This window comes from Epinephelus lanceolatus, chromosome 23 (genome assembly GCF_041903045.1).
Source record: "Epinephelus lanceolatus isolate andai-2023 chromosome 23, ASM4190304v1, whole genome shotgun sequence".
NCBI lineage: Eukaryota > Metazoa > Chordata > Actinopteri > Perciformes > Serranidae > Epinephelus > Epinephelus lanceolatus.
The window spans coordinates 21,290,044-21,315,761 of record NC_135756.1 but is presented as its reverse complement, the minus strand read 5'-3'; the positions used below and the strand labels follow the sequence as shown (position 1 = coordinate 21,315,761).

At 40.6% G+C, this 25,718-nt stretch overlaps 1 protein-coding gene across 1 annotated transcript; it reads right to left on the bottom strand.

Annotated features, from left to right (window-relative positions):
* Positions 1 to 19,454, bottom strand: nudt4b (nudix (nucleoside diphosphate linked moiety X)-type motif 4b). The gene is made up of 5 exons (XM_033614903.2): positions 18,984 to 19,454; positions 8,752 to 8,862; positions 6,341 to 6,385; positions 6,128 to 6,215; positions 1 to 4,628 (listed from the first exon to the last, which is right to left on the bottom strand). Exons 1-5 carry the CDS (start codon positions 19,077 to 19,079, stop codon positions 4,408 to 4,410), a joined length of 561 nt encoding a protein of 186 aa, XP_033470794.1. The 5' UTR covers positions 19,080 to 19,454; the 3' UTR covers positions 1 to 4,407.
* Positions 19,455 to 25,718: the final 6,264 nt, after the last annotated feature.

Here is a 25,718-nt window from a genome sequence, read left to right as displayed (position 1 = left end):
TTAGATTTTTCCCCTTTAATGTAATCTTTTCTCAAAAACAATCCAGTTCATGTCTTCAGATCACTTTCACATTTAACTTTTCTGTGCGTAATATTCATGTCAAAACGGTGAGACGTCTTAAGTTTGCTCTGGGTGAAATGCTCTAGATACATCCATGTGACGTTACAGTGTGTTCAGCAGCAGACAGTCAAGCTGTCCACATCCACTGGTAACTCAGTGGATGTGTGTGTCCAGGCTTGTCTTACATTTTTGCACTTGAGTACATACATTTCACGTGTGGGATTCTTATCCTCACTGCCATGCTTTACTCTTCATTCACAGATCAGCATAGACCCAAGCATCAAACAATAAGTGGGGGAGGGCGGTGTTTCAGGGGGAAACTGAGGTTTAAGTTAACTTGATGTTATTTTGATTGTAGTCTGGGATCGTCTGATATGCTCAGTGACGTGACAAGTGGATTTTAAAAACAGGATGCGGTAAAAAGAATAAGTGCCTGTGGTTCGTTAGTTATAATTTCAACAATAAAGGGTGCAGTCAATCTCTTTTTTTCACATTACAATGAGTTTATGAAACAATGTTTAAGATCTTTTTTTCTTCACAAAGAGTTTGGCCTAAAATTATGTATAATATAACATGACATCAACATTTTTCCACCTGAACACCAACATTTTAATTTGGCACATCATATTTTACCTTCATCAACCCACAACACACACTCACACGCATACATACATAAAGGTTTGAAGTGGTTGGAGGCCTTATTTTACCAGTTGATCCAGGCTGAAAGTTTATGACAGCTGAATTTATGTGTCAAAGTTTATGATACTGCAGATAAGACATAATACAGCATAAGTCCGGGTCACAAACTTATGTGAGGAAATTGGAATAAGCAATTAAATAAACATTTGTCAGTAAAAGTGTTTGACAAAAGCCTCCCAAACATCCCTGTCCTACTTTTATTTTCTAAAACTCTTGTAAAAACCCAAATTGTAGAATTCATGTCTATATTCATTAATACTCAGTCTTGTGTATCACAAGATTAGCAAGATGCTATATATATTTTGTAAAAAAGAACAAAAAATGCTTTTAGTTTACCCAACATCGCTAAAATTTTAAAGATCCAGTCTGTCATTTTTTTGCCAATCTAAAGTTTCGGTTAACTTCTACGCTTGCCTGACACTGATATCACCAGATTGTGATTAAAAATGCTTTTATTCAACCGTCTCTACTTCATACCAACCAACCTTCACATCCTAAACCCGTGGCACATTGTCATCAATACAAATATACACATACTGTTCTCAGTGGGTTTTCTACACATTTGTTTTTTTTTTCTGCCTTTTGTACATTGTTAAAAAATATATAAAATATTAAGAGAAATTGTACAGGTACATTCAGGTTAAAAACACGTTTCTCTTCAAAGCTGCATTTACAAATCTCTGTACGGTTATTCGTTGTCATTCAGCTGTCAGCACAGGAGTGAGCGGGTGTCTCTTTTCAATGAGCGAAAAATAATGATCTGAAATGTGACACTTTGATAGTTTGAGCCATTTTTGTTTGGATTTCTGTTGTTATATTCAAAATGTAGATGTTTTATTGAGAATATTTTTGAGGGAGTATATATTCTAAATATATTCGTGAAGCTGACGAGAAACGTGGAAACAGAAAGGCTGGGATGACCTAGACACACCGCCGACGTGGTATGCCTTTTAGACCTTATGATGCACCCATAATCTTGCTTTTTTAGCAACAACCAAAAAACTATTAAGAAATATTGACATATTTATATTAAAACTGCATTACGTTTGTTTCTTGAACCAGTAAAAGCTGCAATGGCTATTTTTTTGATAATTTATAGTCATAGATTAATAACAATAAGTCAGCAGATTAATCCATGATGAAAATAATTGTTAGTTGCAGCCCTAGTTGCAAGTAATCTTAGGCCAGTGATATACTTGCTTTTAAACCACACATAATGTGAACTGTTCACATACGTGCCTACGTAGAAAAGGGGTTTCTGGAAGATTCCACTAGAGGGCACCCCAGAGAACTCAGACCATACAGCACTTCGAGTTTTGCGTGATGCTAACGATAAACACTCGAGGAGGTAACTATTGTTAATTCTGAGCTCTTGGCAGAAAAGGCGCCATCGTACAAAAGGTCTGACGCAACCGGGAGCCCCATTTGTTCAGCTAGCACTAGAGCCTTTCCGAGAGGGTTGGGTCCACAGGTTGGACGAACAACCACGACTTTTCAATATCGTAAATAAGCAAATGGACATTGTATGATAATCATCAATTTTCATATCATGGTATACCTTAAAACTAGTATATCACTGCAACCCTACTCAAGACAACTGCCTTCCAAGCTGGCTACTTTCGGTTTAGTTTAATCTTGCAGCTATTCCAGACTTTCCAAAGGTTATCGGACCAAATGGATCAAGTCCTGATAGTGGAATGAGTCATTTTGCGAGGGACGCTCAAACAAATGTATCCACCGATTAACAGGCATTTCTTTCCCAGTGTAGGTATATCAGAAAAAGTCTTTCTGGGCCCACTGGCATTACATGCCAGACTCAGGAGTTGTAGTTACAATGTTTGGCCACTACAAAATTTGGTCTCGAAACCTGACGCTGTTCCTTGGGACCTGGGGTCTCATTTATAAACATTCTGTGCGTACAAAACAAGGCCTGAAAGAGGCGCACGTCACTTCCCACACAAAAGTTGTGATGGAGAAACTCTGACCCATGCTTACGAACATTTTGGAGACGGGAAATTGGTGATGCCTGATTGTATGAAATTGTCAAATATTTTTTGGTGCATACCATTTTTGGCTTTTGTTCATACGTACATTTTTTGTATGGATCCTACGCATTGTTTTAGAAATGAGACCCCTGGACCTATTGCCTGTCCAATGGGCTGTCCTCGCCCTAACCATTTGAGGTCAATGCCTAACCCCAACCATCTCTGCACATGCCTAGAACAAATCAGGTCTCCAGTTCGTATGAAGGCAGCAACAAGGATCCTAAATCAAGAACATACTCACATCATCACGTACTGCGCCCACTGTGTGGACGCATAGCATTAATTTCAGAGGACGCAGGACAGATGCAGAATATGCCAGGCAGCTGTCATGGGCATGGAGTGCATAATCAAAGGCAAGTATATCTCTGGCTTTAGTTACAAGCAGACGGTGGAAAAACAATCATCGCATTCATGAAAATTATTTCTGGTGGCCGGTGTTACCAGATTGCCTTGTAGCACTATGAGACGTGATAAAACAGCTGGACGTTAATTTGAAGAGCAGTCATCCGTGATTATTTTCATTTAAAGAAAATCTACCTTAAATTAAGGTGACCCTAGCAGCACGTAATACCTAAGGCAAACATGTACTTTACATCATTGAATACTTTCACTTTGACAGTGTGGGAAACAGGAACAAAGGTATGTGACTTTAAACAGTCAACAGACCAGTTTGTTGGATCAGTCAAGGTTAGTGTTAGCGGCGTCCTAACTTTGTGGTCATTGGCTGAAGTTTCAAAGAGTCGTGTGAAAGGTTATCGAACATAGCAGCATGACTCAGATCCAGTTTACTGACGTATCAACTCACTGACAGCTGGTGCTGACCTGCAAGGTGAACACTTTTGACCTTTGACCCTGCCATTTAGGAACACAAGCCATTTCTGGAATGACATTTTCCACTGTAGCATTTTCACTTTACTTACCATTATCTTAACACCATTATCCAATTTTGATAGGAATCATTTATCATGTTAGGCCAATTTAAAGTTTAGAAAAATGTTAATAAGTGATGATTACATCAAAATGAAACAGATGAGAACCTTGAGATGTATTACTGCTCAGGTGTCTTTTTTGAATCGAGATCCATGTAGTAGAATATATCATCATAGGTTGATGACTAAAACCTTAAGTCTGGAAACATTCCCCACATGGACGTGCTTTGGGGTCAATTACTCTTTTATTGACTAGAAAGCATATCCATTCTACTAAAAACAAAATAAAAATGACCGTTAGTGAAGTAAAACGACCCGAATACAACATTCATACAAAGTTTCTGTAAGGCATTCCTTCACCAGGTCATCGACGCCAGCTGAGTCTGCAGCTTCCTCTTCCCAAGCTTCAGCTCATCAGTTTTGTGTTTGCCAGCAAAAGAAAAAAAGAGTTCTTGAGATATCCACAGTTTTCCTGTCAGAGACTTCTCCCGCTCCGTCACATGAGTCTTGAACACAGTTCTGGTGATGGCTTTGGTCTGTCCTGCAGCTAAGACTAAAAATTATACATACAGGAGAGCCGGAGCTCTGAAAGAAGTCATTAGATTCATGCAAGACTGTACAGACTTTCAGTGGGCTGTCCGGGGCCGGACAGGACGTGAGGTTTAGGTGCAGTCCTATCTGCAGGAGGAGCCCAGCACGTTGCCCGTTGAGGGCGTGGTGGCGGTGGCGCTGTAGTGTGGGTAGTTGTCGTTTGGCGGTGGGCTCGGGAGGATGGAGTTTCCGTTGGTTGGGGAGCAGTTGAGCTGGAGCCTCCGCAAGTACTCAGCATGGACGGGTTTGTGGCTCTGCAGCACTTTGATGGCCTCGTCCACGGTGAACCACTCCCGCTTACGACCTGCAGAGGGAGACAGAGCACAATGTATGAGTTCAAAGGAAGCTTTCATGTTGGGTCTTCACAGAGGAACTCCAAAGCCCTAACACACACACATCCTATCAATTTTACATTATTATACATATGATACACTTCTGTTCTCTTGCACATGTTAATCTCCCAGTGTATCAAAGCCATTTCTTCTAGCATATTACCAATAAAGATAAAGGAAATCATGAGCCTCAACATTTTCCTCTCTATCAGTAACAGTTTCACTGTAATAACTGGAATAGAGAAGTGTAATGTGACGCAGTACTGAAGCATTCTGCTGCAAACTACCGCAACAAACAGTGTGTATTTAAATGTCACCCTCAGCTGATTGGTTGTTCCAGTTAGCAAGATTATTAGTATGATATGCACATGAAGGCATGGCACATGTATACTGACAAATATGCGTGCATAACAGGGCTGGGCAATGTGGAGAAAATCAAATGTCATGATATTTTTGACTCCTTGATATCGAATCAAAATTTGATCCTTGATGATAATATTTGATGGAAAATGAACACTGAAATTTGTCTTATTGATCCAAAAAATGTTTTACAGTTAGAGTCTTGCTTTAAAAATCATACTACAGATTTGGATTACGCTAATATTGTTTATCAAAATGGTTCTTTAAGTCATTTTCTCACCCTTAATGCAGCCTACAGAAGCCTTAGTAGATGTGTCCTCAGATGTCCTTTCCTTAGTCATCATTGTGAAATGTATGATAGACTCAACTGGCCTTCTCCAAGTACAAAAGACACATTTAGGTTTTTTTTGTACCTCATACAAATTATCAGTGGAGGCACTCTGCTTAGCTTTTTTTCTGTATTCCCGCAGCTACAAAAGAAAATGAAAAAAACAAGCTTTTATGTTCAAGTCTGCCTCCGACTGGAATAATTTACCTTCTAATATTTGATCTGTGACATCATTTCATAGTTTTACGGATCTCCTAATATGAACGCCTCGAAATTGAGATGATCCACCTCAAGGGGCACACCGGCAAATAACAGAACAGATAGAAAAGTCTGGCTAGGACAGACAAACCACTGCGAACAGCCTTCAAAACCAAATTAAGACAGCACTTATGATATCCAAAATCTAAAACCATATCTAGTCCAGTGTCACAGCATTGAAATAATATCCATAAACAGCCCAGCCCTACTAAATATAGTAGAAAACAGTAAATGTAAGAGGCTGTGGCAGGTAGCTGATGCTCTTCACAGTGTGTCATCCAGGCTACTGACAGCTGTAATATACTGCAGCTCTGAACCACTGCAGCTACGATCAGTGGCCTAGATTTACAGGCATCTGTTGTCCCTGCATACCCCAATGCCCATATAGTCTCCACACAGTATACTGGCCTTCACATAAATAAAAACAGCGTACTGTAAAAGGTGAGCCAGCCCTGCGCAGAGCGAGAAGAAAAACACACCGCAGCATCTGCAAGCATTCACGAGAAGGCGAAAAGGAAACTGTACCTATGTTGACGGAGTCCTCCCAGGCCTCCAGTGTTTCTGTGACGGTCAAGACATACACATAGGTCCGGTGCTTCCGATCCTGGTTTTGCTTTAGGGATCAGAAGGACAGAGAACTGAGTATTTAAACAAATCTAAATATTACATAGAAATGATACATTGGATGCTTATGGGTTGCAAAAGGTTAAAGTGTGAGATAAAACCGTGAGAGCTTACCTCAAACACGCCGAGCAGACGTCCTAGCTTGCCCTTCACACCGGCCTGAGGAATAAATGGAGAAAAGGTGTTTTAAAATGTTTTTCTGACTCCAGTGTACGAGACAAAGAGACAGCTGAGAACATTTCTTTGTGTGATTTTCTTAAAGTTATGACTACCCTCTAGTCAGTCACAGAGATGAATAGAGGGTGGAAACGTTTGAAAGGCAGTGTTCAAACCACAGACTGAATTCCGTGTCAAAACAATGGGTATTGTGTGTTGCGTTTTAAAGGACTCGACGAGCTGAACTCCACTGTAACCTCCCAGGCTGTGTTTTGATGTAGAAATGCTTGACAAACACAAAAAAACATTCAGAACTAAACTACAGAATAAATCTGTGCCCAGACTGAGATATTTTTGGAGTATATTTCTGTCCTCTGTGGTCTTACAGCGTCTTCAGTTTCGTAGAAACTGTCAGCCCAGCTTGTCGTTTCTTTTAAAGGTGTTGCGATTTCTGTGTGAAACCATGTATTGTTCAAGGACTACAGCAATTCTAAGAATAGGCGTCATTATCAAGTCTCAGAAATGACCCTTCGTCTGGGAAAAAAAAAACACCCTGGCATGAATCCTCATGGATGATTATTGTGGAAATGTAATTATGTCCCTTTCATAACACTTAACAGTTGCTTTATCAATCCACAGTGATCGAATTACTGCCAAGACATATGACATCTGTCCTTGCCCCCCTCTCCAGTCCCCTGCTCAGCATACTTCACAAGTGTCACACTCTCCCCCTGATGTGTCCAGCGGGTTGGGCTGCCGGGTCTGTGAATGCACAGGAATCCAGCGGGGAGCCAAGTTTAGACCGCTGACGTGGCTCAGAACACAAGGTTCTCAACCAGAGGGGACCTCTGGAATACCAGCGGTCTCCTCCGTCACCCAGCCACTGACACCCTGGCCCTTCAAAAATCTCGCCCTTCACATGCACACTGCAGCCAGCTGTACGAGCCACGCAACTTCTGGTCATTTCAGCGTGTTTTTTACTGGAAATGGACAGTGACGTGAGAGAGGCATTTATCGAAGACATTTTAGCAGTGACAATAATGAATGGAATACCTTCCCCTATCAAAAACATCGCAGCTGTAATGTCCTCAGCAGACGCTTATCACCCCAATGGCCTCTCAGAAAACACTGACCCATAATTTGTCAAAACACCCTCTGAGTTAAAATACACATTTTTGTTAAAATACACATTTTTAATTTACCTTACTTTACACAGATAAATGTGGGACTACTCTTTAAAAAGTCATGTTTTTTGGTTAAAACTATAGCAGAATGGGATGTTTTACGTAGCAAAATTATAGACTAATATTAAAAATGTGAGAATTATTGGACAAACCGTGGACAGTTGCAGGGACAGAGGACTTTTACAACAGCAGCTGTAACACCAACACATTTCCACAGAGCAAATTCTTTAATGCTTCTTTGAATACCTGTTCTACAACTAACAGGTGGATACAGGTTAAATGGACAGCTCACCCCAAAAATCAAAAACACATATTTTTCCTCTTGTCTTATTAAACCTGATCATTTTGGTGTGACTTGCTGTGTGTTGGAGATACCAGCCATAAAGCAGAGGTTGCCTTTTTTGTTGTCTGTCATTTTGACAGCTCCATCTCTGATTGATTGATCTCCATCTCTGGCGAGATCGGTGGAGGCATTTTGTTTTATCTCCAAGGTAACGGATATACAAAAGCGGGTCAAAGTTCCAGGTGTAATGTTATGAAGTAGTATGTCCCAGTTGTGTGCATACTGTGTACAACAGTGCATACTTTTTAGTACAGCTGCAGTACCTACTAAAAGCAAAAAGAAAAAGTATGAGACTCAGAACGCACGCCTTATTTCATGTAGCTCGGAGTTCGTTGAGACAATAGTTTTACTCTTTAATGGCTTGGTGTTGGATGTTAGCCGCTACCGCTGTGTTAGACATTGAACTGACCAGCCCTACATTTTTCTTTTACCTATTTTATCAATGCTGTCACAGTTATTGGGCTTTTAAAAATAGCTGCTGTGATATTTTGCATTGGCATGGAGTGATATAGCCTTCTGATGCGATGGCTAAAGCAGTGAGGTAACCAGAGGTAAACTCTTTGGCTAGAGTCGGCTAGACAACAAGGTCGTGTGTGCGAGGTCAAAGAAAGACTAGACAATAGATTATTAATATGGAATCGCCCCAACTGGACAAGGGTATGAATTACTTAAAGTTACAGTTTGATTTGGGGTTGGACTGTCCCTTTAAGCTAAAAAAGTCAAAAAGGCCTTTTCTGCTGCCTTCAACAGTCTACGAATTCTCCCTTTGCATTCCTATCACGTGTTCATTTTATGATCTAACTTTGAAGTTGAGAAACAAAATGAATTCTCCGTTTATTCACCTCCTCAAACACCTCTCGCACTGCAGCACCACATGGCTCCTCCTCTGGCTCCATCCCACCTCCGGGGACGATCCACTGGTCCGGGTGCCGACTGCTGCTGACCAGCAGAACCTAGAAGAGAGCACGGATGTTTTAAGAAACGCATTACATGTCAATTCGTTTATTTTACTGTGACATAAGGAAATGTGTCTTTCAGCGTGCCTATAGACAGAGGTAAACATGTTACATCAAGGGGAAGCAAGAAGTCCCTGCAGTCTCTATTAGATTTTTTGGTGAAAACATTCTAATGTTTTCAACCATTTTTTTGTTTCCTCTTTCTCAGAGGCGTCAAGCATCTGTCTGCTGTGCAAATGACATTTTGGGGATTTTTACAGCAAGCCGATGAGGCTCAATCAAAGTCGCTGTTGAAGTGCTTCCAACACAACATGATCCCGGCAAACAATGCATGTAAACCAAAGCATGAGCCGCTCAAATTCTGTCAGTGCTTCCCCGGGCAACCTGCGGGGCTTGAATTACACTACAGTTGCAGTGTACACTGATATGCTCGGATCAGATGTGCCTGGGTCTGCAGTTTCAGGTGGTATCCGTATAGCAACCACAACAGACAGAAGCACACCTGCTGCAAACATTATCACATTTGGATGGAGCAATTCGCTCATTACTAAAACAGCCTGTGACAGGACACGGATCGTAATAATATCAACAGCCAAGAAAAGCCAATGAAATAGGATTCAGGCACAGTCTTCTTGTCAGTGGTTCGTTTACTTCTGATTTAAGCACATTTTATGAATCTTAAGCTTGTGGTTGTCAGTTCAGAAATTATTTTAGATGACACAACCGTCAGTGAAGGTAAATATACAAGCATTACAGTAAGAAAAGTGTGTTAAGCAGCTTGTACAACATATGGTGACATTTACCTCTGCCACCCATCTGATCACCACCTGTAATCTGCCAGAGGAGTCAGTCTGTCACTTAATCCTAACTCTGCTTTTCTATATCTTCCCTTACGTTCTCTAATAGGATTGTGGCTGCTATGGCTACCAGAGGCCTTACGAGGCTCTTGTAAGAACCAGGGCCGAGGGCCAAACCGATTGGACGGCACATGCTCGGGGCTTTGACAGTGAGCGCTGTCGGCTGCTGTCTTTCTCACGTGCCCATTCGCCCAGCTCAGCCATCTGCTTCTTCCCAGATGATATAGGTCAGTGTGAAGGGCAGTGGGGTAGCTATACAGTGCGAATGTCAAGCATGGTGTTGTGGATTAAGTGTGTGCACGCTCAGTAAACATTTCCTGTACATGAAAAGGTTGTTATAAACACACACAACAGGTGTTAATACTATACAACAGGTGTATGTCTTATATAGTTTTACAGTAAGTGGCGTGTGTCAGAGGAAGGGGCATTTACAGTAAGAGTATAAACAGCACTGTTGCCGGACATGTTGTCTTCTCAGTGGAGTGCAGACTGTAAAAAAATGTGCAAAGTTGAACTTCGTAACCTGCTTGACGGAGCTCTTTGATGAAGAGGCTGGCCTTTGCCAGTGAGGTGAGCTAAAACAAACTGAACTTTCATCCTTAAAAACATCACAGTCTGAGAAAGGGGCACTTAATTCAACTACGAAAAATACATCAGGGTTTACTTGTCCTTCCTCTGAACGTGAATGTCACCTGCCAGAAGTCTTTTTTCTTTTTTTTTATGAGCTATTATTGTGTCATGTACTTCCATGCAGGATGGGCTATTTCAGTGGTACGGCATAATAAAAAATTCATTCCTTGTGTTGTGGATGTGTTTTGAGATCTCAGAGCACTCCACCCCACTGCCCTCGCTGTCTGATCGAGTGTGTCTGCGTGCTGAGCTGCAGCCAGCGAGGCTTAAAGGGAGATCACTGGTGTCAACATGTCCTAAGTCGAAACTGTGAGATGTATACAAAACATGAAGCCACAGAGCTTCCGGAGCAGTGAGGACAAAGCAGATCTGCTCTGGTTGTTCCATTTTTATCCTTTGTTTGTTGCCGCAGAGGGACTCTTAGTTGTCCATCCCCAGAATACAGTGCAGGCTACATTTAGTTTTGTTTTAATGAATTAAGGAATGTAGAGCACCGAATCAACATATTACAAACTGAGTATAATTGATTATTGGTTTCTTCACATGTGCTTCTGAGATGAATTTAACTACACGGTCATAAGAGGGAGCAGCAGGGGCCTGGTGTTGCCTTTGAGCTTTGCAAAGGGACATTTCAGCAAGACGAGACATTTGTCATCACAGCAAAATCAAGCCTGCGAGCCTCTGTTCATCTCTCAAAGCACCAAGTCACTTGGACAAGTTAGAGCCCCAGTAAATTTACGGAGAAGCAAGTACTTGAAGTTCATCAAGAGGTCAGTGATGTGAATGTCATAATAACAACCTTTCTGACGGCTGTATCCCACAGCCAAGTCAGACGAACCCCTTCAACATCAGACATGTTCCCTTGAACTGATTTTAAATTGGAAGTCATTTGATGCTCTTACTTACTTAAGTGTGGGTACACTACATTTTTCAATACAGTGAAGCTTTCAGCTAGTTCAGCTATTGATCCATTATTTAGATACTGTTTCAACCAGTTAGCCATTACTTTAAAGCTGTTGTTGGAAACTTTTATAAAAAATATTCTGATATCCACACAGTAATGTTCCTCCTCCTACTCCTCCTCCTCGTAGTACTTCTAATGGCATTTGCAAGAATCCACCACAGTTTAACAAAAACAACCAATCAGAGCCGAGGAGTCTAGATGTCAATCACTGCTCGTAAACTGCGATCAAACCCTCAAACTAGGTAGCACTGATCAAATATGATTTAAGATTCTGTTACTGCATTGCCTATTTCTCACCTCACGTTTTCAGGAACATATTTTAGTGTACTGTATAGCTGTAAAATTAGACAGTTTGCTCCCGACAGTGGGCAGTGTTTTGTTTTCCACATGGTGGCCAGGTCACGTGTTCTCATTTTACAGCTTAACAGTACACTGAAATATGTTTCTAAAAACATCTGAGGCAAGAAAAAGGCAATGCAGTAACAGAATCTTGACTCATTTTTGATCAGCACTGCCCAGATTAACATTTTTACTGCAGTTCACAAGCACTGATTGAAATGACAGAAAGCTGTGTTAGAGACTCTTATGCTCTGCTTGGTTGTTTTCATTCATGTGCGGCATATTCTTGTAAATGCCATAAGAGCAGTACAATATTCTTTTCACAGACTATCTGTCACATGTACTGTTGTCAGGAAAAGTGATAGTTTTATCAAATGTGACAAAAAGTTGTTTGTACAAAGTTACAAACTGTAGCTTTAAGCTAGCAAACATTTTTGTCATTTACTTTCAATTGGTTATCCATTACTTTTTTTAACCATTTACAAATCACTTTTAGCTAACGTCACCTACAATCCAATTATTCTTTACTTTAATAACTACATATGTATCATTTTTAGCTAATGTTAACTATAAACCTGTTACTTTTAGCTAGAAACCACTTATGTATCACTTTATCTAACTATGAACCAGTTATCCTTTATTTTTAACTAACAACCATTTTTGTAGCACTTTTAGCTAAATATAAACCAGTTATCCTTTAGTTTTAGCTAACAACCATTTATGTATCACTTTGAGCTATGAACCTGTTATCCTTTACTTTTAACTAACAACCATTTATGTATCACTTTTTGCTAACTATAAACCAGTTATCCTTTGCTTTTAGCTAACAACCATTTATGTATCACTTTTTGCTAACTATAAACCAGTTATCCTTTGCTTTTAGCTAACAACCATTTATGTAGCCTATCACTTTTTGCTAACTATAAACCAGTTATCCTTTGCTTTTAGCTAACAACCATTTATGTAGCCTATCACTTTTTGCTAACTATAAACCAGTTATCCTTTACTTTTTGCTAACACCCATTCATGTATCACTAACAGACATTTGTGTTTTACTTTTACCTAAATGCCTCTGAACCATTTATTCACCAATTGTAGCTAACTATTAGGTAACTTTTTCAGTCTAACCATTTGAATTGTTAATTAATAACCTTTTAGGTATCAATTTTAACCATTTCTACCTTTGAGACAGCGTTTACTGTTTGGCTGGATCTGCTAACTCTCAATGTATAGTCCAGTTGTGGATATATATTGTGTAGTCAAATTGTATTTTCTGTCCAAACAGACACATATTGTATACTCTAGTCTTTCTGAACTCTCCTATAACTTTTGACAGACACAAGCACAGCGTTGCCTTAAACTCCATAGAAGCATGATGAAAAACCAAAACAAAATAACTCACACCGTCATGATACATATAGGTCAAGAGTCAGGTGACAGCTGAACTCTGGGCATAGGAAACCCACTTATATTTGGCAAAGGAAGGCAGGGTGAAGGAGAAACACTAGAGGGAACACTGCTGTGTTTCCCCGTGACATTTCACTGGTTTGCAACTGACAACCATCCACAGGGCCCCCCAGTGTGAATAAGGAGGGCAAATTCTGAGGTGACATAGAGTAAATCTCCTCTGGGTCATGAAAGACTTTACAGATAAATGTCAGAGGCGTTAACTATCTCTTATCCAAAAACTTATCTAACAATGTAATGTCAGGCAAGAACAAGCTTCAGTTCCTGGATGATGGCATGCCATAAGCAAAACACAAAGGTCAAAAAGTAACTGATTTAGAAAAGATGATCAGTCATTCTTGATTCAATATCTCAATCTGAGATAGCAGAACCAACATTGGTAGTAAAACACAGGCTGTGACAGTGAATCCTCTGGCATGGCCTTAAACAGGCACAGCAGGCAGGGATATTCTGGAGGACATTAACACCTCCTCCTCCTCCCTGAGGAGGAATGCTTGTAGCTGTCAAATAAAGAAGGCTCCAAATGCCAGGCCAGGCCGGGTGCCGGGAGGAGAGCATGATGAAGTCTAAGACACTCAAGCATACAAGTGCAAGGGAAGAATCAATACTGCTAAGACAGTAATATAGTCGGCACATTATACAGGTATCAACAAATAGGAGAAAAGTAAAGAGGGACTGTCAGAGACAAACAGCAGGGCAAGCAAAGACAGAGAGAGCCCGAACGCCTACATCTCTGACTTTCTGCTGAAGCATTCACTAACACTGATAACCTCCCCCTCCGTTTCCCCATATGACATTATTTACAATCTGCTGCAGTACCTTAAATATGTAGCCTCGGTCATAAATTCATCAACATGGTGGGTACTGCTTTATGCTTTGGTGGGTACTGCTTTACTGCTTTGTCTTGATCAGATAATTCCTCTCACTCTAAATAATGCATGAACTCGTGGCATACATAAAGTTTATCTTAATAGAGGCTAAACACTGCCAAGTACTGACGATACAGTTAGTAAATTGCCTCTAAATCATCAAACCAATACAATTTCAATGCTATCATTTATAGTTAAGATTCAGTAACTGAGATTGACGACAGTTCACTTAAACAACACATCTGGGAAGTGCAAACAAGCTGCAAACACAACACTGACATAGCGTCACCATTTTAAGATGATATGGTGAACTTGTTAGCAACTGTTTGTGTTTTATATACACATCCAGCAGATATGGGGCAACGTCAGTGTTCATTTAGAGTTGTGTTCCTATCCACCTGACGAATGTAAGTCCAATATTTACTCAAATTCTAGCTCTATTTTTGGTCTCCACCAACTCCCAAAGGTAAATATCTGGCTCTTTAGCTGCTAAATGCTCCCAGGGCGTCAAATACTGACCCTCTGCCATGCAGCTCGGCATATGTTACTGACAAAACAGGCAGACCGTGGCATCTTAATAAGACACAGCGGGCTTTCAACTAAGTCCATCATGAACAACTGATGCAGTATAAAGATAGAAAAAGTCTGCAAAAGGCAAGTGGGTGGGGAGGTGGATGGGTCAAACAAAACAAGACTTTCACCAAGGAGACCACAGATCTTGTCCTCTGTAAAAACAAAAGTCAGGGTTGCTTTAACATAATGTTATGCAATTCATATACGATTGTTGCACACTAAGTCACTCATGTAACGTATTTACATCATGCTGCGTGACAAACACTTATTTTAAGTCAAAACATGATGTTTTTTCTAACCCTAACCAAGTAGTTTTGTTGCCAAAACCTAACCATGACCGTTTCGCAACATAAACCACGTGTTAAAATGTGTTTCAGCTGTGCGTCACATAGATAAGTTAAAGGGTGCCCTGTGTGTTGCTATGAGACGCCGAAGGGTGTGACAAGGCCTCAGTACTTGACGACCTGGTACTTAGAATAGGTTGGTTTACTTGCTAGTTGCTAGCTTTGTGTGCAGGTGGTGCTGTGCAGGCAGTGTACAGTTTGTTTTCTTGAGAGTTTTTCTTTATAAAGCAACTGCCTGCTGCTTTATAAAATGAAAGGAAACAGTTTAAGTTTCAGCGAGAAAACCCAAACAATGACTTGCTATAAAACTGCAGAGTTGGGTGATAAGTCCCTTGTCGCTCTGTCAGTCAGTAAGAGCAGCACAATTCACATTACACAGTCATTTAATCTATTGTTAATATAAAAATATTTATTATAGCAGCTGTGAAACCATAAAGTTTTCATATTACTGCATTCTTATTATTTCTGCACAGCAATCGGAGGAGAAAGTTCTGGTGAAATAAGTTCACAGAAGCAGTTTATCAGCTACACACACCCACACATTTGTGGCTTTCACTGCGAGCTTCACAATATCCAATTATCATTTTAAATGTTAATGCACTTAAAGCTGGGAAAAATCGTACAGATCATAAAGTTTGCTTGTTTAAATTTGAATCAAATGTATGAATCTTTAAGGGAAAATTAAGTCTAGGGCTCTTTATTTAACTATGGGTTCCTACAACCTACTACTGCGCTATTATGACATAAAATAATTAAAGAAGCTCCTGGCACATAGGCCCAAAGCAACCCACATGCTGTTAAACCCAGGTGCCCTCCTCAGCTATCACTGCCGTCCCTCTGCACTGACAGCTTCCTATTTTCCCCTGTTGGGAGTTTAATTGCTGTCATACAGTACCTCGCCCTGAGGGCTCAGCTTTCTCCTTTCCTCTCCAAAACAAAACAGTCCAACAGCATGTACGGCTCTTATTTCACCACAGATGGGTGTCCTGTGTCTAGGAACTGATTGTATGTGTTTAAGGAAAGTATTGATGACACAATGCCCCACATCTCAAGCTTCGTTAACAGAAAATGACCATTGTTAGCATCCCAAATCATAATCAGAGCACCAAATTGGTTCTCATACTCCAAGCAGTGGGATCCATGTGACTGCAGGAGCAGACATGCCTGTCAAATCCTGAAAATCCTGAGGGTGGGGGTCACACCTACACTTTGCTGTTGTCACAGTATTCTCTGACTGTGCTTTCCTGTCATTACAAGTCATAAGAGAAGAATCACAGTGTACAAATAAAATCTGAGAATAATTAGGCATGGAGCGTTCCTGTTTTCTCACAAACATTTAATTTTATAGCACCAATTTTAGAAAATCTTTAAATCTCCTTCATGGTTCTACACTTAAAACTCAAGACACAATGACACAAAATCTGCACGTGTGTAACAAGCGGATATCCTTGTGTGAATGCCTGTGCATGTGTGTGTAAATCTTCCAAACTGTGTGTTGTAGAGCCAAACACTGCAGGGCTCAGGCAGAGCTCTCTCGGTGCCAGCCCTGGGACACCTGACTGGGCTGTTTTGACTGTATATTGTGTAATAGTTTGTTTATGCCAAGCTCAAAGAGGAGGATAAATTTAGACATGCAAGAAATGCCACAAAAGCAGTGGACCTGATGTTTGGACATAAATATGACTTACTAATAATATGGACTATTATTAGTCCCAAGAGGGAACAAGTAATTTAATGTAGCTTGGATAGTGTTGCTCTATCCAACACTGGTGTAATGCACTGCTGGAAACTGCGTAATTTAAAGAGTCAAGTCTCTGAATAAATATGAGTCTATGCTGTCACCCCTCCAAGTATCCATGTCCTGAAAATTCAGAGAAAGGAAGCGGAAAGATTTTTGTAGGTCTGTCAAATGTCTTCTAAGAATGTTTTTTTTTGTGTGTTTATGCATATCTATTTGATAAAGTTTTTGATAAACTGACCCATTTACTTAAAGGTCCAGTGTGTAGGACTTTCGGGGATATACTGCCAGAGATGGAATATATTGATTATGTTTTCTATAGCATGTAATCACATGAAAATAAGAATCATTATGTTTTTGTTACCAGAATGAGCCGTTTATATCTACTGTACATAGGGAGTGGGTCCTTGTCTACAAAGGTCACTATGTTGCAACGGCATGTCTTTACAGTAGCCCAGACAGGACAAACCAAACACTGGTTCTAGATAAGACCATTCGCTTTTCGGGTCGGCAACTGTAGTTAGCAGCCCCTCTGCGACATGAGCGTCAGAAAAACAGATTTTTTTTTTTTTACATCAAACTGCTTTATTCAGGGTTTAAATCACTGAGTATGTTTGTTTTGGAGAGGAAGAGACCTCTGCGGATAATTCAGCTGCCAGTAAAAACCTCCTGAACAATGAAAACTGAAGTAATCCTAACTAGGAGAAGTTTCAGCTGGTTGCAATTTGTATATGTCACCACTTGGTGCCACTAAAGTCCCCATAAATAAGGGGTAAGCAACCTGCGGCTCCGAAGCCACATACGGCTTGAGCTGCTCCCTGTGTCTTTAATAAAAATAAAAAATAAAAATCATATGCAATTGAATAATGTGTTTTCTTTAACATTTTAACATTCATTTATCATTGTTGTAGTGCTAAAGCAATTCTTACATTCTCCAATTATAAAAATGCTTAGCCTATACTCTGTAATATGCATCATACGTCTATTGATGGCACCTTTTTCTCTAAGTTTTGAGAGACCTCAACAGTGGTGGTTTGTCTATAGTTTCCCTGGCTTGGCTAGCTTTTGATTCCAAATCCAAAAAAGGGAAAGTTTTGGAGGATAAACAAGAATCTAATAGTGCATGGACAGAGTTCTTTGCGTTCATTGCCAGACAATTTTTTTTTGTTTGTTTTTGGTTATAAGTGGCTATTACTCACTAGACCTTTAAATTATATTTTTAGTCCATTTTCAGTGGTGTTTGTACAGTTTGATGTTTTTCATTTGTTTTCTTTTGTTTGCTGCATGTAAAAAATAAATTAAAAATACACAAATATTTAAAAAATAAAATAGAAATTAAGACAGTGACCTACCCCAAAAACATTGTCAAAAAAATAGATGAAAAAAATCCAACAGTGTCTCATGTTAGCTCTTGTGCTTGCCTTATCTACTGATATCACAGGTAATGCATTTTTGATTAGGTCTGGGGGTAAAAACATCACATAAATCCGCTTTAAAGTGAAGCTACTGTATTGTATATCACCTAGAAAAGTCTATAAGGCACAGCAACAATAAAAGCCTGTCACCCCGTATTTATTATTTACATGGCGATGGCCCCTTTAAATCCTCATGCACATAATTGCTACGCAGCTGCCTGCTCAATGAAGGCCGGCGGGATGCTGCATAATCATGAATGGCCACTGCCTGGTCATGGATGCTGACCCTGTCGACGTGTTAAATGTGTTGAAGTGACGCGACATTTGATGGGTTTATTTAACAATAGCCCTGTGAACTATATTCTTATCTCCTCACTCAACACACGCCGCCGATATTAAAGGAAACGTGCGACAGCGCGCCTCGCCCCCTCTGTTAGCTGACACAAGCTAACACGAAGCTAACCGGAACTTGAGCTAGTCTTCCTTCAAAATAAGAGCTTTGGTTTAACTCGAAGCCGCTTTTAAATGGAGTTTTTTGGTTATGTGTTTTATTTTGAAACTCGTGACCAGTAGTTATTTGTTGTTAAAGGAAGGTGTATTGATATGACCGTTTTTCTCTTTTCTCTACGAGCTCCTCAAACTAGCCTAAACTGGATGGCCCAAGGCGCATCATCATCAGCAGCAACAGCAGCAGCACGGAAACATTAACCCAAACACTGACATTGTGAGCGGCAGGAAAACAGTGTGAACGCGGCTACACTCTGAATGAGATGACATAAATCAAAACCCATATGTTTAATTAAACATGAATGCCATTTTTTGTCACAATCACCCCCGTGCTGTTTGAATGACTGGGCGCAGGCTAGGCCACAAAGTCACACACAACCCCTGGATATTGTCCACTCACTGCGGGACCTCCTACCTCCTCTTCACGTTCATTCTTGAAGCACAGACACGCCGCTCGTTTCTTGAAGCCCTCGCCATCGTATGTCCTGGTCTGGTTCGGTTTGAGCTTCATTTTGGGTTCAGTCTGCCTCCTTTAGATAAAACCGGCAAAAACAGAGAGGGAAGCGTCCAGCGAGTTATTAACAGCAGAGCCGCCGCATCGCTGCTGCTGCTCTCTGCATCCGTGGTCCGAGATGGTTAGGAATAAGAGGAGGAGGAGGGGGTTGTTGGAGAGATCCCAAGGCTCTGCTGGATTTATGTTTTCCTCATGAAATCAGTGGAAGGTGAACACAAGTCGATGGTCCAGCTGCTGCCTGTGGTTTCCAGTCGGCAGTGCGTGTGCAGTCCCGCAGGCAGAGGTCTTATGTAGACTAACGTTACAGCCTACACAGCACAGCCCTCCTCTGGATCCATTTGCGCATGGCCGCTGACTCAGTACAATGAACAGGCAGACAGGAGTTTCAGATATACTGATCAGCCCCTCTGAGGCAGGACTGAGCTCATTGGTCGGGTTAGTCCCGGTGGGCGGGGCTACACTCCTGGTCAAAACAGTGATAATAAACAAATGCGTAATTTGTGGTGATCTCCAGCGGACTGGTGTTGCTGCAGGGTATGGGACCATCTGACAGGTAGTCCTGTTTAAAGAGTCACAGATGAAGATGTCAGTGAAAATAGAGTTAATTAATGGTCTTTGAGTTAGGACTGACATGTGCTGCTCATATGTCGAACCTTGAAGCAGATGGGCTACAGCAGCAGAAGACTACACCAGGTGCCACTCCTGTCAGCTAACAACAGGAAACTGAGGCTACAGTTCACACAGGCTCACCAAAACTGGACAATAGAAGATTGGAGAAACGTTGCCTGGTCTGATGAGTCTCAATTTGGTGTAAACAACATGAAAGCATGGATCCATCCTGCCTTGTATCAACGGATCAGGCTCGTGAAAATCGTTTAAACGCCACAGACTGCCTGAGTATTGTTGCTGACTGTGTCCATCCCTTTATGACCACAGTGTACCCATCTTCTGATGGCTACTTCCAGCAGGATAACGCACCATGTCACAAAGCTCAAATCATCTCAAACTGGTTTCTTGAACATGACAATGAGTTCACTGTACTCCAATGGCCTCCACAGTCACCGGATCTCAATCCAATAGAGCACCTTTGGGGTGTGGTGGAAGGGGAGATTTGCGTCATGGATGTGCAGCTGACAAATCTGCAGCAACAGCGTAACGCTATCATGTCAATATGGACCAAAATCTCTGAGGAATGTTTCCAGAACCTTGTTGAATCTATGATTTATGAAGAATTAAGGCAGTTCTGAAGGCAAAAGGGGTCCAACCTGGTACTAGCAAGGTGTCCCTTTTTTTGTCCCTAATTTCTGAAATTCAGTTATGGCTTTTAGTTTTGGTGTGATGCCCTAAGAGTTTCAGTGGCACCATCTGGCCACCCCTACAACAAATTCTAGGGGCACCACTGCATCAAGGAAGAAGCAGCTACTTTTCAAAATAATCTCACAGCAGGAAAAGCGCATGTATAAATATCAAAGTAAATGATGTCTGATTTCCAAAATATGTTAAGAACACCATATTAGTCATCGCCAGGCTTCTGGCCTCACCTCTCCTCTACTTACTAGGCCTCAGGCTCAGCTTAATATTAATGCCAGTCAAGGCTGACAAATAAAGCCAGCCTCATGTGTTTGTCATGATTCAGTCAGCTGTGACACTTTTACTGCACTTTTATGGGAGTTTTCTTGTGGGAGTTCCACGTTTCAGGTTCCACCTGTTCCCTCCACATGTAATTATTAATTTCAACTCCTTTTATTTGCTGAAGGAAAGCTATGATGTTACATAAAGTTTTTATTCATTCAATATCACTCATAACACCTCCTGCATTCTAGTTTTTCTGTTTTGGGTCTTTTGAAGATGTTTTTGGTCAAGCTGCACAAAAGATCACGCGCTACAGGCTCAGTAGATCATGTGATTGTTACTTCTAATCCAAGATATTGAGAAATCAGTCAGCGACACCTGTTTGACGTTGAATTTATATCACAACTGAGGTCATTCTTTGAAAATGTCAGTCCAAATCAGTGTGGAAAAAACATGCTGACACAATCACTCAAGCACATGTTTAACGGTATTTTGAGTAAAATACTTGAGTTTACTGTAAAGTTGATGTTTTAACTTGAGGTCAGAGGTCACAGTGTTGCAATGCCGTCTGTTTTAGGGGGAGTTGTCAGTGTGAGTAAGTACCATGCCTAACTGCTCCCCCTGACCAAACACATCAGAGCAAAATCTGTCTCAGCTCGTATCTGATGGCACTCCCACGCTTCATGTTAAACTCATATAATGTGAGGTGAATAAATAACGCCATCCCTTCCCCTCTGTCGTTACCTCACAGGTGGGGTTTTAGACACTGTGACTGCACTGTGAGCAGCTGTGACTTATTAACCGATTACACGTATTTACTGTTTCAATTATGTAATTCGTAAATGACGAGAGACACAGTTGATGATCAAACCACACAGTAGAGTGCGTGTGTGGATGATTCCCTCACCCTTAGTTCACCTTTGACCTGCAGGCTGAGGATGAATCACATGTTGCAACTCCACAGATAACATCAAAGCCAATATTCGACCTCCAGGAGACAAAGATCAGATAGAGAATGAGATTCATCAAAGTGGGTCAAAGAGCGAGACACAATCCACTTGTTTGTGGAGATAATTAAGTCTTATTGCCTTTGTCGTATCCGACCGCCTTTCAGCAGCTTGGTTTGATGTCATTACTCAAAAACCTCTTGAACCATTTGGATAACATTTTTATGTAAATAACTTGTATCTGTTTTCTACTAGTTCCCTACGGGGATTAATAAAGTACCTTTATATCTATCTATCTATCTGCAACGTAGGACCACCGCCATGATTCTTTCACGTTGGTCATCTTTTGTCTGGGACAGCCCACAATCGTACAGTGTATATTGGGCTTTAGAGTTATAGTATTGATTAAAACACTAGAAGGCTATTTTGATGTCGTTACTAGGTTCAACACCATTTTGATGGTGTCGGGATTGTAACACAGCGTTACTATTGCCCTCAACTGTACTACCCATGACACAGTTACCTTGCTGGCTATAAACAGCAAAGCTATTATTTGACAAATATATCAAATGTTGGGCAACAGAATGGTCATAAAAACTAGACAGATTGAAATTCATAGACATTAAATTTTAAGATAGTATAAGGGAAATACACCATAGACCATGTGCATGATGAGTTTCCTGCGTCTGTCTTATTTCTGATTGGTGCAATCTGAGATTTTATGATTTCCCCTTGTAACAATTTGCCCTGGTCTCCCCTACACACACTGTCAAATTGCACCACCCTCAAAAAGGAAAATGTTGAGTATAAAAGGCAGTTTTACCTTTTATATCAAGAATAATGCCATGAAATTTTGTACATACATTCATGATCCACAGAGGACGAATCCGAATGACTTAACTTTTCATTTAGTGCCACCATCTGGTTCACATTTGCGGTTTTAATTTAAATATCTTCTTTGCCAACGTTCTTATTCTCTTCAGGATGAATTGTAATAACTCTGGTGATCACTTGCAACCCAGATTAAATGTTGGCATTGTACATTTCGGCAAACCACAGATAAGTTACATTTGTGCGTTTCATATATAGCGCAGACATATTGAAACTTAATGTTTCTAATTAATGTTTTTAATTTGATGTTGTGGCAACGCTGTGGTTAACATGTTTAAGCATATAACCTACTTGATAAAGGGTAGGAAAACATCATGTGTGGGCTTAAATGGCTGGTTTGGTTGATACAAACAAAGCTGGAAAGGTCCAAGACTCTAGTTTATTAAAAATATCTGCTTTTGTCGCTGCCACCATGCCTGGAAATGTCTAGAGCACTTGCCAAAATAATACCTGCTTTTGTTTGCTGCTGTCTGCTGCTTGGCAGCCGTCTCACTTTGGTGTCACGCCATCAACAGTCCCCCCAGCTGACAAACTTATATATCTGTATTCTGATTTCTGAACTACGTCATACTTATGAAACGTGCAAACATGAAAAATCCGTGGCTTGCAGAAATGGCAACATTTTATTCTGGTGACTGGGCTGTTCCTTAACCCTTACATACTGTTAATATTTTATACCTTCCCAGTATGGCATGTAGAGTTTCAAGACTCCTTCAAACCACAGTTATCCTTGATTTAACCCACACTGGTGAATCTAAAATCCAGTCAATAGAAACGGGTGAAATTTGACCAGATGTACAAAATTTGTAGCACCTGTACAAAAGTCAAACATATTTAAATATTTTCATTTTGTGCATTTATGGTCACTTTAGGAAAAGTCCCATAATTTCAAACTAAAAGAATGGCATTTAGGGAGCTTTTACTGCTGTCAAATTTGACATGAATAATATGTAAAGGTTAACTTTTCATACACTAACATTATCAGCACAAAACTGTGAAAAGAGTCCCCACCTTTTGACCCCACTATTTGTTTTTTTTCATCTACATCCCCCCATAGTTACACACATATCTTGAGTATATGGTGGAGATAATTGCTCTCCAGATAACCCAGAAATTCCTGCTGAAAAAAATCACTACATGCACAAGTCATGTTGTCAGCAGTCATCATGTGAATGTGATGGGAATATGATAAGCCCACAGGTCAGCGTGTTACTGAAGTCAGACAGCCTCATCATCTTCTTTTAGCAGCTTGTTTTATACTGGCGTCACACTGATCTGATTACAATGTGATTACTTCATGGATAATTGCAGCTCATCACAAAAAGGGTTTATAGTAATCAAGTTAAAAATACATCAAATAAAATATTACTGATGGCGTGATACACACAAACAAAACAGCCACATGATGTAGAAAACTGATAGAGGGATAAAGAACATGAAAGATGGGGATTGTTATAGGATTAGTACAGTTTTAGAGGATTGTAGTTTGTATCAATGCTATGAGACGTAGAAACATGTTAGAAAATGAATGTATTTATAGAGATGTAGTTTCCTTTGCATGTAATGTATGATGGTCAGTAATTTATAAAGGGCTAAAATTAGGATCCTGCTCCCAAATATTACAACAGATGCTCAGTCATGTTATCAGTCACCTCAGAGGAAAATAAATCGTCCTGTCATCATGCTTCTTGAAGTGGTTTATCATCATCTTTCTTCATAGCAAAGGAGGGCAGCTAAAGAGGTCTCCTTTTAGCCGAGATGTGAGGGGAGATAGAGGGATTCGGTTTCTCCTGGCTCGCATCAGGACAGATGGAGGGATGAAGGAGCCAGAACTGAACGGCTGCCTCGCGCTGTCCTCACTTTATCAGGAGCGTCGAGGAGGACATCTGCTTTCTGACAACACGACGGGCTCAAACTGCATAGTAACACACACAAATTATATGTACGCCGCACATATCAAGTATGGTATGTACGCAGAGATCAAGTGTAGACCCATAGTTACATCTGTGTTCATACAGAAAGTCCCACACATGGAGTCTAATCTGCTTCATCATTCTCCTGTGATCCACTCAGTGTTTGCAGCCAACTCCGATTACACGTAGCCTATAAAATCCTGAGCTGATTAGCTCACCCCTAAGTCTCTTCTTTGACCTCAGCTCCGAGCCTTCAGACATGAGACATGTGAGGGGATGGCTTCTTGCCAGTCAGGGAAAATTAGAGTCATGAAAAAGCTTCAATGCCTTCTAACACAAAAGATATAAATGTTCCGATCAAGATAACGACAATGAGGCATCATTTATTCCCTCCTAAATTTAGTGCATGGATAATCATGCAGCAGCTAGATCGGGCTAATTTTAGACTGGGCCATCTGTTTTCCTGTAATGTCTCCATTATTACACACCTCAGCTTAAAATTAAGCTTTAATAAACTCAGCCTCACTTTGTTTATTTACCACGACAAACACAGTAGGACAGTTGTTTGCAGGTGCTGTGGGTGAGGTGAGTGTTCTCATGGGATGGAGCTCATCCAGTGATGAAGTGAGCTCCTGACAGCTGGTCAAGGCCGCTAAGATGGATGCGAGCTGCTGTCACTGTTGAATATAGAGCCTGTGACGCCTCTGCTAATGGACCTCACAGAACCGATTCACTTTGTCCTCTGTTAGCTTCATGAGAACTTCAGTTTTTAAGAAAAGTTATTATGTTGACTTTACTCAATAATTATTAGCCAAATAGTCAGAGAAACAGCAGTTGATGTTAGCTTACTAGCTAAGTGGAAGCCCAAGTTCAGTTCAACTCACCCGTTTTTTTGTTTTCCATTAGCAAAAGTTGAGGATAGTACCTGTTACGTTTTTGGTACCATCTTGGTCAAGGTTCCAAGGTGCTGAGCCGATACTAGAAGGTGGGGTTCAGACGCTCCAGACTACTGACTAGTGGGAGACGATTGTCATTAGCATGACACAGGACACCCTATACCATAGATGTGTTATAAGAACGCTGAGGTTCAGTTTATGATCATGTTTATTAGCCCTTACACATTTACAGTGTTGTTCATGTCAGTGCAGCTCACAGTTCAGTTTTTTGTGCAGGGTTATGTATAGTAGTTATGTTAATCTGCAAGCAGGGATATTGACAGGACTGTGCATCAACTAACACTGAGCTGAATGCAGCAGCAACACCACAGTCACCAACGCAGAGTGGAAATTGGACCCATTTTCCTGACACTCATA